This window comes from Mesoplodon mirus (genome assembly GCF_964341445.2).
Source record: "Mesoplodon mirus genome assembly, chromosome: 9".
NCBI classification, from domain to species: domain Eukaryota; kingdom Metazoa; phylum Chordata; class Mammalia; order Artiodactyla; family Ziphiidae; genus Mesoplodon; species Mesoplodon mirus.
The window spans coordinates 36095367-36108086 of record NC_138985.1 but is presented as its reverse complement, the minus strand read 5'-3'; the positions used below and the strand labels follow the sequence as shown (position 1 = coordinate 36108086).

Genomic DNA, 12720 nt, shown 5'->3' with positions numbered 1-12720 from the left:
CAAGAGACAAAATTCTTAACAATAACTAGTAGGAAACTAAAGATAATTTTCATTGCCCTCATGCTTTTGACCAGTCTCATATATGTCCTATAAATATATTTCTTAGATCACTATTTGTTGTAAATTTTCATTTATAGCATTTCTTTTTTCGTCATTATAATATAATTTACTCAGTAATTATTTTCATCTATCTATCCTTTAAAATAGCATTGGTGAATATTTCAGAATATAAATAAATTTATAATTTAATTTGTATGTATAAACAAAATACATTATATAGGCTAATAAAATTATGCACTGGACTATATATTTTTGGAGGATTTTTACTTAAAAGTTAATTTTACTTTTTCAATAGTAGTGTGTGCTAGAGAAAACATTTAGTTTGGCTAAATATAAAAGGGAAGCAGCAAAATGGTCGCTGCCAAATGATGTTATTAAACTCCGTGGATTCAAAGGTTAAGGGCAGCGTGTTAATAGTCTTTTCATTCACGTTGAATGAATGCTTTGGCAAGACTCTTAAGAAACACAAATGACTTCTAAATGCTAAATGATATGGGCAAAACAAATATAATTTTAACTTCTAATGAATTACCTTTTCCACATAAATGTTACCTAGCCTTTCTATCCAGTATATCAAAGGTAACTAAAAAGAAAAAAATGGCTTGGATCCTGAGTTGAGATTATTAAATAACCTAGAAGAAAAAGCCAGGAAGGAGTAGGGAGCCCTTTACTCACTGTAAACTTACATACAAGTTTTGTATGAAAACTTACATACAAAATTATTGAATCTGAGAATGATTTGGTGAATCTTATTTCTTAACTGTTTACGTGTTTTATCTCTGACCATACATTATTCCTCATACAGTATGCTAAAATACTGTGCCACTGAAACTTAGTATATATCCTTTCCACACATTCATATCAAAATAGATTGATAATCTCCAAGTTATTTAGAGAAATCCAAAGTGCAGATATTATTGACCTGATACTGTCATCTTACACTTCATAAGTGTGTGTTCACCTGTTCTTGTAATCTAAAAATTGTCAAATGTTGGCAAGGGGATTTCCAGGATAGTAGCTAGACCAGGATATTCTTTCCTGTAATGATTTTTTAAATTATTTATTTATTTTCTGCTAGACTTCTTTGTCAGCATTAATTACATTGCATCTAGTTTTGTAAAACATTTCTTTCTGTTTTAACGTGTTTAAACCTACCTTAAGAATTGCCTATTAAATGCAACACATTTCACCAAAAAACAAACAAACAATTTATCAACCTAAAATACTATGTTAGAAGAAAGTGTCCCTAGCCTTCATTTTCCATTACTGGAAAATTTTCACAACATGAGATGGAGTTTGATTTCCATTCAGATGTGGCTGGAGTTTGATTTCATTCAGATGTGACTCAATTTCATTTATGCTCATGGAAATTTTTAAAGTGAGGCAGTAGTTTCAAGAGGGACAAGCAGTGTTGCAACTAATTTTCTGGTTAAATGGACTCATCTCCTGCTTATGAACCACAACTTGTTAAGGAGGTTAGTGAGAAAGCCTGTGGTGATGTTAAATTGGGCAGAAAAAACATGTCAGGTTATTTGCTGGTGACTGGATTATGCTCAATGGTGCCTGCAAGCGTCCCCCATATTTCATTTAAATAGCATAATTCATTGTGAAAATCATTAATAGTACTGCAGAATAATCGTTAAATATAAACTACATTGAATTGTATTTAATTTGGGGCATTTTATCACACTTTAGGTTTTCATTACAATAATTTCAGTTGCCATATTTTTGGTTTCATATTCTTCTCATGTATTATTTCTCTGATATTCTCCTAAAGGGATCTGACAGATTTAGATATTATCATTTGGATAACAACTCCTTTACTACTCAATACCATATTCTTACAGAAATCTATAAGTATGAATTTCATTCATGCTTCTTAAAAGTTATTGGCCAAACATAGAAATCTTTTTCTTAGGTATAACCAGCTTGGTCAGTAGCTTTTTAAATAGTTATGACCACAGTATATGGTTTGGCATGTCTGTATTCACCAATGCCAACCATGCTTCTAGATACTGCTACCCCATTTTAACTAATGTAATTGTTGTTTAAACATTGTTTGTTTCCTTTTTTATCATATTGAGATTGCTTGCCTTCAATACAATCTAAGTTTTTTTTTTTTTAAAGGTGCTTTTGGAAGAGAGAAAGAATAGGAGGGAAAAAAAAAGAATAAAGAATTTCTTTCCATTAGTTAAGTTCCCTGTTAATATTTTTCAAATTATGATCAGCTGTTATCACATGCAGGTTCTATAGATGCTTTAAGAGGGGTACAAATCAATATAATTTTCTCTCAACCAAAAAACTTAATAATACTTCATCTTTTCCTCCCAGAGACTTTAACTACCATTTCTTAATTTGCCATGGTTTGTAGCATCTTTCAATATAATAATACAAGGTGAATATAGTAAGAAGTTGATTTTCTGTAATATATTCTATATTCTATATACTGTATATTCTATATACTATACTATACTATGTTCATGTACTATAAATATTCTTCACTTACTGAAATGGAATAAGCAATCAGTGTATCTGCCTCCATAATAATTTAGTTTTTATTGTATTATTTCTTCCCCCTTTTTTTCCCTTTCTTATATTAAGATATAAGTAAGTTGGTTAGCTTTCAGCATATAATTACTTTCTAAAAGTACTCCTTATACTCTCAATAATTTCATAGATTCTAATAGTTACTTATATCTTCATTTAAACATTTATTTACATATGTAGTCCCATCTTTGAGAGCCTTTTGGAAATGCAGTTTTAATTATATCCATTGCTGCCTGTTAGACAATTTGTTATAGTAAAAGAGCACACCATGGTTCAGAGACTGGCTTTTCTGTAACTTACTTTCATTTATATAGTGGAAAATTAAAATACACTTTTGAGGTCTTTTTCATATGTACTGTCATGTTTCAGTATTTTCACAACTTTTATTTAATGTTTTATTATAATTATTCAATCATCTAGAGCAAGAAAGGGAGCTATGACACCAATTACAGTAAAATGTAGAAAAATCACAAAACAGTCTTATTTGTATGTCATTTTGTATTTACATAAATTTGCAACCGGTATGCTATATTGGTTCAACTTTGTTAAAGATATTTTTTAACTTGTATTGAAATGCTGAAGTAATTGCTGTTAGAAAGCTTTTTCCCCCCAATTCTGGCTCCTTTGATAATTTCAAATTCACTGAAGATAGTGGCAGCATAGACGTTTTATCTAGATGCATACTTTAAAGATCTAGTTAAACATGCTCATCTTATGAATAAGGAAGTTAAGTCTTAGAAAAATTATGTGAAAGGCTCAAGATCACAAGAGAGTTAGTGTCAGGGAAGACCTAGGATCCAGGTATGTTGATGCCCAGTACCCCACTTTTTCCCACAACACCTGAGTTTTTTGTTCAAGTCCACGGCACCAGCCAGAGTGTACTTGATTCCCCTATCTGATGATCTTTCGAATGAGAAGTAATTGAGTACTTTTGATTAAAGTAATCTTCCTGGAGGTGGTGCAAAGGCAAGACATTTAGCTAGCGTTGAGCAAAACTTCTTACCAATGCAAGTGCCAAAACGTCACACTTTCCCTTCTTATAGGAGGGAAGACTGCATCACAGGCAATGCAATAGGGCACCCAAGAGTCAAAAGCAAAAGATCCCTGCCTCAAGACCAATCAGAATACTTGGCAGTGTAGATAATCTGATTAATCAAAGTTATAAACAGTAGAAATTTAAAAAGCAACCTAAGAGCAAAAACTGAAGGTTTGAACTTTACATTGCTCAGTGTCTTACTGTCTAAAATTTTTTTATTTTTATGAGATTTAATTGACATACAACTATTGCTGTCTTCCTTTATCTTCCTTTGGTTTTACACTTATAAAATATACCTGTTTCAGTCAACTATTTAGATTTTGATCTTGCTCTATTTTAAATGGTCACATTTCCTGCCAGGCCTTTGAAGAAACTACCAATAATGGAATGTTTTTAAACCTACAAATATAAACGTATCTTTGCTAAGCTGGAACATTTTTTGTTGTTGTTTTTAATAAAAAGATTTGAAAAACAAGGTAGTTTTTGTCATAACAGTAAACTCTTTCCACAGCAACAACTATATATTGGCTCTACTGTGGGAGTCACACAGCTCCCTTTACACAGATGTGATATTTACGGGAAAGCCTGTGCAGAGTGCTGCCTTGCCCGAGACCCTTACTGTGCCTGGGATGGCTCTTCATGTTCTCGCTATTTTCCTACTGCAAAGAGGTAGGAGGAATATTAGAAATAAACACAGTGTTTCATATTCATCTTATCTGATTCCATTTTTGGAACAACTTCTTCATATAAATACATCATCTTTTTTCTGATGAATAAAATGAGGTGTTATACTTCAGGGAACTCTTAAACACCTCCTAAACGTTGTACACAAACTTGGTTTACTTTTGTTTTAAAAAACAAAAACACTTTCTTAATTTGACAAAATAGTCATTTCAACGTATTCTCTACTACTCACTTATGGCTACCTTTCCCCCTTGATATTCACCAGTATTTAAGAAACAAGCAATAATAGGTGAAGTAATATACAATACTTGCTAATATAAACCTAAAGATTAACAGTATGCACATGAACATATTGAAACATTTAATAGAAATTAACATTATTAAGCCAATGCATTATAGGAGCAGTAAAATTTGTTTTTTAATCTTAGCTAATGTTTTACAAGAAGGTAAGAACGTGGCTTTTTTCATTGCTAATGAGATGTGTTCTACAACACTTGGATCATTTTAAAGGTTTTGGAAAAATATTACCTAAAAGAAATAACCCTAATATCTACTTAAATATTTTGATTACACACTAGATAATATTGACTGTAGTGTTATATCATCTACAACTTAAATCTTTCTTATAGTCAGTCCATATGGATTAAAACACAGTTACCTTGTTAATATTAAATATAAACGTAGTATTAGCTTATTCCATTTAATAAATATGCAATTTTCTTAAGCCTTCAATATTCAGAATTTAGACAACATGTTAGTATTACTTTCATATACCTATTGACTTTGTTGGCAGTTTAAATTTAAAACAAGAACTTAGTGTGGAGATAATGTGTTATTGATCAGAGAAACCATGGATAATTTAATAGGAATATGCTGTTTTCACAGCAATAAAATTAAATTAATTAAGAATAAGGTTTTATGCTTCTTAAAATCAGTTAGCTCTAAAGGGCTTTTAATGTTGCTTGAAAGTGTGGAATTCATGTTTGAACTAAAAATGGGTATTATTTCCTTTCCATGTGAAAATGTATAACATTGCCTAATTTAGTAATAATCCATTTGAATTTTAAGCTTTTCTTAATGAGAAAGAAGATAAAAATAAGATCATAACTACATCTATAATAAATTAAAAAGCTGGATGTTATTATACATTTGAAACGTGTTTATTGCATACCTAGAATCAAAGATTGAAGGAATTATCATTAACACATTTTTGTTGTGCCTTGCAGATTTTACTTAATCCAATTTCATGTGTCTTTGAAAAGGATGTTTAGAGGCCTCACAATTTATATATTCTTTGTGACGGCATTTTCCAAAAGCTTCAATGGCAGTAAAAAATGCCTTCCCAAATGCTTTGTGGTTCGTGTTTCACAAGTTCCCTTGTTGGCTCAATTTTGAAATGTGCAACATCTGTTTGATAGTCTCACCAATTCTACAGATAGAAATCTATAAATACCTGGGACTTCTAAATTTATGAATACAGTAACAAATTCCATGTTTGCAATTCTCAGTGACCTTTGTGAGAGCTCTTTTCAAGGATGGTAACTAACTTTGCAGCAAGACAATACCCATTAAAATAGATGCAGAAAACAGATGGGCAAGTGTCCCCAGTCTTTTCGAGTCAGTCACACAGAGCCAATCTCCAGTTTTAGCCTTCTACTCCAACTACACATCTAGTTGGCACCACAACGGCTGGAGCCAACCTCCTTCCTCCCAGTCAACCAGTAGCCAAGTGTAGAGAGAGGACTCCCAGAATGCACTGTAAGTAACATGATCTGAGCAATAGAATGCAGGAGAAATTAATTTCGAGTTCTATAGCAAATTTAGCTTTTCTTTTAGAGGTAAGTTCGTCTTCTCTCTCACCTTCCTCTGATAAAAGGAGGAGCCTTGCTCCACGGTATTTGTTGTTGTTTTTGTCCTTTTATTCACTTCGCAGGTAAATTGGTTTGCAATCAAAACTATGTAATCATAAAAGAAATGTTTTATAAAAAAAAGTTAGTATAGCAACCAAAAAGAAACATTAAAGACTAACTTACAAATAGAATTCATAGTCTTAATACTATAATTTAACAAAAGTCTATTTAAGGAATTATGTGTTAAGTATTAAGAGAAGGAGAACATTCATGTGAGTTTTAATTTTCAAGCTTACTCCCTCATTAGAGATTAGGAAAAGTTTAATTCTATTCATTGAATAAATGGGTTGCTCTTCTATATTTTGTGCTTTTTCCTCAGAATTTAAGATATTAAGAATTTTAGATATTCTAGATGTTAGATTCTTACTGACTGACATTCAGTAGCAAAAAGAAACCATGAATTTTCTGTTATCAATACTTTGAAAGACTTTTTGTGTATTGTTAGTACATTTATATACTATTTTCCATTTTGATCATCTTGCAGACTGCTGTTATAGGTATAATGAGCTGCTTTTAAAAAATCTTTTAGGCAGATGTAGATGCATCTCTTCTGATAAACTTCCAGGGTCTTTTGACTCTTCTCAGTTCTTATGACAAATTCCCAAGAGGGAATAGAGATACAGTAATATTTTTAAAATATAATTGTTTTAGACGCACAAGACGACAAGATATAAGAAATGGAGATCCACTGACTCACTGTTCAGACTTACAACACCATGGTAAGTTATAGCATTTTTAATCTTTCAACTTGCTAACACCAGGGTAAAACCATAAGCAATAATGCATATACGCACACATGCATGCAAGTTATACACCTCTGCCAGAATACTTAGAGAAGTGCAACTGAAGAGAAAGAAAATCTTGTAGAAAGAAAATTCCAGTGAACACAAAGCACTGAATTATGTTTTATTATTATTTAGGTATGATAAATTCAGGATGTTAGACCCTTATGAGACTTAACGCTCAATTTTCTCATGTTAACCAAAAGGAGTCAAGTTTAAGTGCATGCTTTTGTATGTGGTAGCAACCGGAGAGTAGTAGGCAGCAAATATATTCATTTAAATATATCAAAGAAGAAAGTGTAGTTTTAAAATAAGCCATGCAAATTACTCATTAGTATGCTCATAATACAGACCCAGTATATTATTCCTTGGTATCCTACTCAAGTAGAAGATAGTTTGGCTGTCTTCACTCTGATTTACTAGGATAGTGCCTTGAACTGGGGATTTTGGACCAAGTTCATTTTATGCTTCCTAAAAGATGTCAAGGCCTATTTAATGTCAAGTTGCTTATTTAATGATGCAATATCAGCCAGTCTTCATTTAAAACGCAGTCAAATTGTAGTATAGCTCATCCCCCCCACCCCCACTTCAACCCTTTACAAAAACAATAATTAGGCTATGCTTCCCCCTGCTGGGAAAACTCAGCAATGACATCACTGCTAACGAACAGCTCAGTTAAAAATGGCTAAAATATCAAATGTAAACATTTTACATGTAATTGAACGTTAATTATCCTTTAACTTTTTTGGTGCGTTTTACATTAATCTTAAAAGCAGGTATACTATTTTTTATCATTTACTTGGATTTGATTTACTAATTCTGTGTGTAGAACATTCATGGTTCATGAATGTTAAGAAAGAAAACACACTGCACGAATAGCACCCAGCAACATTCCAAAACGTAGTTGACTTTCTGAAAGTCCCTGTGTGTATCCTATATGTACTGGTATGTGATTCATGAATGTCTGCACGGTTGTTTGGGGGATGCCAATACCAGGAGACAGGTAGCCACAAATTGGGCCTATATTTTGAATTCACTTTGCTTGCACAATTTCCTTATCTGTTATTTGCTTTCCTGTCTGTTATCGCTCTCATTATAAAAAAAACCACTAGATTGGAGCATATAAGTTTTTGTCTTTATACGGATTTAGTGCATTGTTGACACATCCTCATTTAATTTTTCGGATGGCATATTTCAATTGAACAACAAAATATTCACTAGTTTTCCATTTATTTCATGTAGAAATATTGAATTATGATCAGCAGCTTTTCAACAATACAGCATTATGAAATATTAATTCCTTTTATTAAAGAGTATATTTGCTTAGATATAGAGAGGCTAATGATACTAACTAGAAGTAAAAGAAACAAGATGATGTAAGTAGAGCTCATTTCCAATCAGATTTAATCTCCATGTCAATATGGACCTTGCTATTTTGCTCACTTTTTAATCTCTAGGTCTGTAACAGATGCAATACTGTGAATATTGTAGATATTTAATAAATATTTGTTGAATGAATGATTAAATATTTCAAGCTATAGCATAATACTTACATACTTTTGTTTCTCAATGGAAATTTGATCTAAATAGCATCCGTTATTTATTGTGAAAATGATTTGACATACATTGTTATTAATACCATTGTATTCAGAAGTAGAATCTTTAAGAAATATCATAAACCAATTAACTAATAAATTATAGTTGCAAACCACTTTATGTAGGATACCGTGCTATATTTTGAAGATCGCTAGAGAAATATATATATATATATATATATATCTTATTAATACATCCATTTTTTTAGCAATTCAGTCCCTTCATAGACCCAATTAGTGTTTTTTCAAAGTGATATATATGCTGCAATTGTGAGTGTACATATATACAAGGAAAAGTTGACTGAAGTCATTTTTTTTTAAGTGAGGCTGTGGATAAATATTATTAACAGTTGAATGAATGGGCTTTGGAGAGGGCTTCAGATTTTAAAGTTATGTTTTGATGAAATTAAAGTGGTGCAACCCTATAAACTTTGGGATAGAATTGCTTAGCTGTAGAAAGTAAAATGAATGTGAATAAACTTTTTCTCCTGATTCTTCAGTTGGAATACATACTGTAGAGAGGAAAAATAATTGCTGTGTTTCAATGTTACTGAGTCTGTGTATGTGTATAAAAACAACCCCAAGTAGATGCTTGTGATATATGGGAGGAAATGGTAAAATAGTTCAAGAAGCTCTGCAGTAGTAAAAACATTCCTTTTTTTAAGGCCTCTTTATTCCTTGTCTGCTTGTCTTGCTAATTGACCAGACATAAAAAAATACACACCATAGATTACAGTAAATTTCAAATGTTTGGAAACTAAGTCAGGCATTCCCATATGGTCAGACTGAGTCTTACCATTAGGAATCAGTGAATTATCTTGGAATAGGTGATGTCAATCTTTGAAAGTAAAATGGGCAGTAATCCAGAGCTCAGCCCTGTTAAATCATGTATGTTGCCTTGCTAATGTCCCATCTCACATTGAATAAAATATATGTGCTCATATGGAAACATATAAAGATATGAGATGTTTTCACAGAAACTGCTAAGCAACCTGAAGCCAATTATACACTTCAGGACCATCAGTTCCAGCTGTAATGGAAAACATATTCTGTAAAACTCTATATTTTACATCCCTTGAGGTTTTAATAGAGGGACTGTGTAAAATAACTCAGAATTAAGGTGGAAGACATTTCACTCTCGATGAAACCTTTAACACTTACTCAGTGCTCTGTTCGCTCTCTTGTAAAGGCAGCACTAATGGTGAGCTGGACTGGGTGAAACAGAAGAATCCAGCTCCACTTCCCCTTGGTCCAGCACACTCTCCCCCGTCACTGGTAGCCTTTTGCCTTGGGAAATTTCAGTATAAAACCCTAAATATATCTGCTAGCAGATCTTCTTGTCTTCCCATTCACTCATGCACAATGCTAATGAGAAACCGCCAGTATCTTCCCTTTCTTAAAATAACTGTTGTGCACAGAATTGGAGCTTCTCTGACTTTGCATTCAAGAGCATAAGTGGTTGAGTCAATTTACCTTTAAACTACCTCTCATTCTTCCTTCTTTACTAAACAAGCTGTACTATGATCTACATGTCCAGAAAGGAAAAAGCTATACCAGAAGTAACAATTTTTGAAAATAAACATCTTAGATTTTTGCATCTTTGAAATATTTTACGTCCTAACTTCTACATTAATGCCATCATTGAATTTCACTTTGTAATAGTTCTCTTGGCTGTTCTACATACATGCATTTCCTTTCCAACAACCCACAGTAAAATGTTGGCAGAATTCAACCTTCTTCATTATCTCCACAACTAGTTCATCTCAATTTATGTCTTGGTTGGCATAATTTAAATGAAATCATTCCAAAATTGTTCCAAAATTTCATAAAATATCTCTGGCAGTGTCATCTTTATGGTGTGCAGAGCTGTAAATTTAGTATTTTGGAGCAATGCTAATCTGGTCTGTGCTTTAGCTTCTTTTATACATGTAGAAAATCCAACTATGAGTCTGAGCATTTGGCCCCAAGAGAAGCCTCAAGATTTGATAGATGAGCTGATGTCAGTCCTAAAAAAAAAATCCCTAACTTTAATAAATTACCAAATTGTATGAAGTCTAAGACGTCACTGAATGTAAGATGCACCATTATTTTATGTACTGCTTATATAGAAAAACTGCCCCAAATGGACAACCTAATATATGGTCCCAGCATCAAGCCAGAACGCAATATGTTTCAGTATTGGCACAAAGGAGAAATAAATTCCCAACCGAAAGAAGATAGCAAAGAAATTTGCCTGTTTTACTCCTTGAACCACAAAGGTGGTCCTCATGAAGGTTTAATTTCTGAATTCACACCAACGGGGTGGACCAAAAGCTTCAGACAAAACTTTAATTTAAGGAGCTATCAACTTAGTAGGGTCTCACGTGTCTGGAAGAAGTAAGAACAAATTATTTCTGGAAGAAAGCAACTTCAACTCGGAGAACAACTGTAAGACATTCTGATATCAGAGATGTTAAAATATAAAGAAGCATGCATCCTAGAATGAAATTATTATAGTAGTGTCTTCCATAACTTTTGTAAACCTTTTTTGAAACTGTTTTCACTGGAGAAAATCAATCATCACCACAGTAGTCTTCTGACATTACGTTAGGCCAATAATCCATTTATTCATAGTAAATGTATGCGAGACCTGCACACACATCCTGAATAAGAAGAATAAGAGGTTTAAAATATTTTGTGCTATCATTGTTCCTTATTAAAGCTTTTAAATATGTCATCAGAGATCACCCAACTGTTTATACACCTATAATTTAACTATTGTAAATGAAAAGTTCTTAAACATGCTGTATTTTTTTAATTCCAAAACTTATAAGGAAAACATATTAAATAAAATACAAGATGGTATTTTTATTATTGTTTATGGAAGGTTTCTACTTCAGCAAATGGGTCTTTTTCCATCATCTATCATATCTCTTGGGAAAACGTAAATTGAACATTAAAGTTCATGTTTCCTTATTTTTAAAGGTGTAAATTCCCATGGTAATTCTATTCTGCCATGTAAATTATATGTGTTTTCTTGGTAAAGAATTTGCTATAAAGTCATGAAAATAAAACATATCAGACATTTAATATAGACTATACAGTACAGTAGATATCTTCATATTGGTGTTGCTTTTTAAAATAATTTTCAGCCCTCCCTATACTAAGAAGCATTGAAGCCTCTGATATCCCAAGATTATTAAGCACGTTATTAAAATGGCTTCATAGTTAACTTCAAAACATGTCAATTTAATTTTTGTATTTTAAATCAATATATACCTTAAAAATAAGATACTAGCGATTCTTTCTACAATAATTACCTATGAACAATAAAATTAAAATATCCTAGTCATATCTCTCTGTTTATCCATCTACCTATCTATACACTGACAAGAGCATTTAAACACAAATCCACAGGTATCTGTGAATTCAAGGAAAGCTGGAAACTCCTTGAATTGTAAAATTCGAAGTGTTGTATTCTGGTTAATAATTATTTCCCAGCACCAGAGACAGATCTTAATTTAGGGCATAAAACAAAATAGCTTAAAATTTAAACTTATTTTAGCAATTTGATAAATTATAAGTTTAAATTTTCTCTAAGGTTTCATTAATTGAGTCTTTTTTGCACTTGAGAAATAGATATATTGAGCATATGGACTTTAATACATATGCACACATTTCTAGGCACATGTATGCATGCAAACTCACATGCAACAAACATTTACTGAGAAACTAGCTGGTATAAGCATCACACAAAACACTGGAGAAATATTATACTAAGCATTATTTTGATGAATAAACAACTAGTACCTCTGTTACATAGCTGTAAATTTGTGTTAAGTGCACTACAGTATGAGATTATTAAATCAGTTGTTAACCATCTTAGTATTCAGTCAGGCCCAAAATACACATGAATGTCAAGGATGAATGTTAAGGATGAATGAAACTTTTGTCTTCTTTTTTTATTTTTAAATATTTTAAAGCTTCCCAAGAGTTATTGATTCATCCATGAAATGCCTTTTCAGCTACTGCTGCTTTAGGAGATATTTATTATTCATCCACTTGAAGTCAAGTTGGAGTCTTTTCTATTGATAAAGTACCTGTTGTATTTCTGGAGAAAATAATCT

The 12720-nt window shown here is 32.1% G+C and overlaps 1 protein-coding gene across 4 annotated transcripts in view; it reads left to right on the top strand.

The window, feature by feature from the left end:
- The window catches only part of SEMA3A (semaphorin 3A), a 504012-nt gene that overhangs the window by 479527 nt on the left and 11765 nt on the right, over positions 1–12720 (top strand). For all 4 annotated transcript variants that reach the window (XM_082632321.1, XM_082632319.1, XM_082632318.1 and 1 more), the window contains 2 exons: positions 4155–4312; positions 6889–6956. In XM_082632321.1, coding sequence (XP_082488447.1) covers positions 4155–4312; positions 6889–6956 — 226 coding nt within the window. The remainder of the gene's footprint in view (positions 1–4154; positions 4313–6888; positions 6957–12720) is intronic.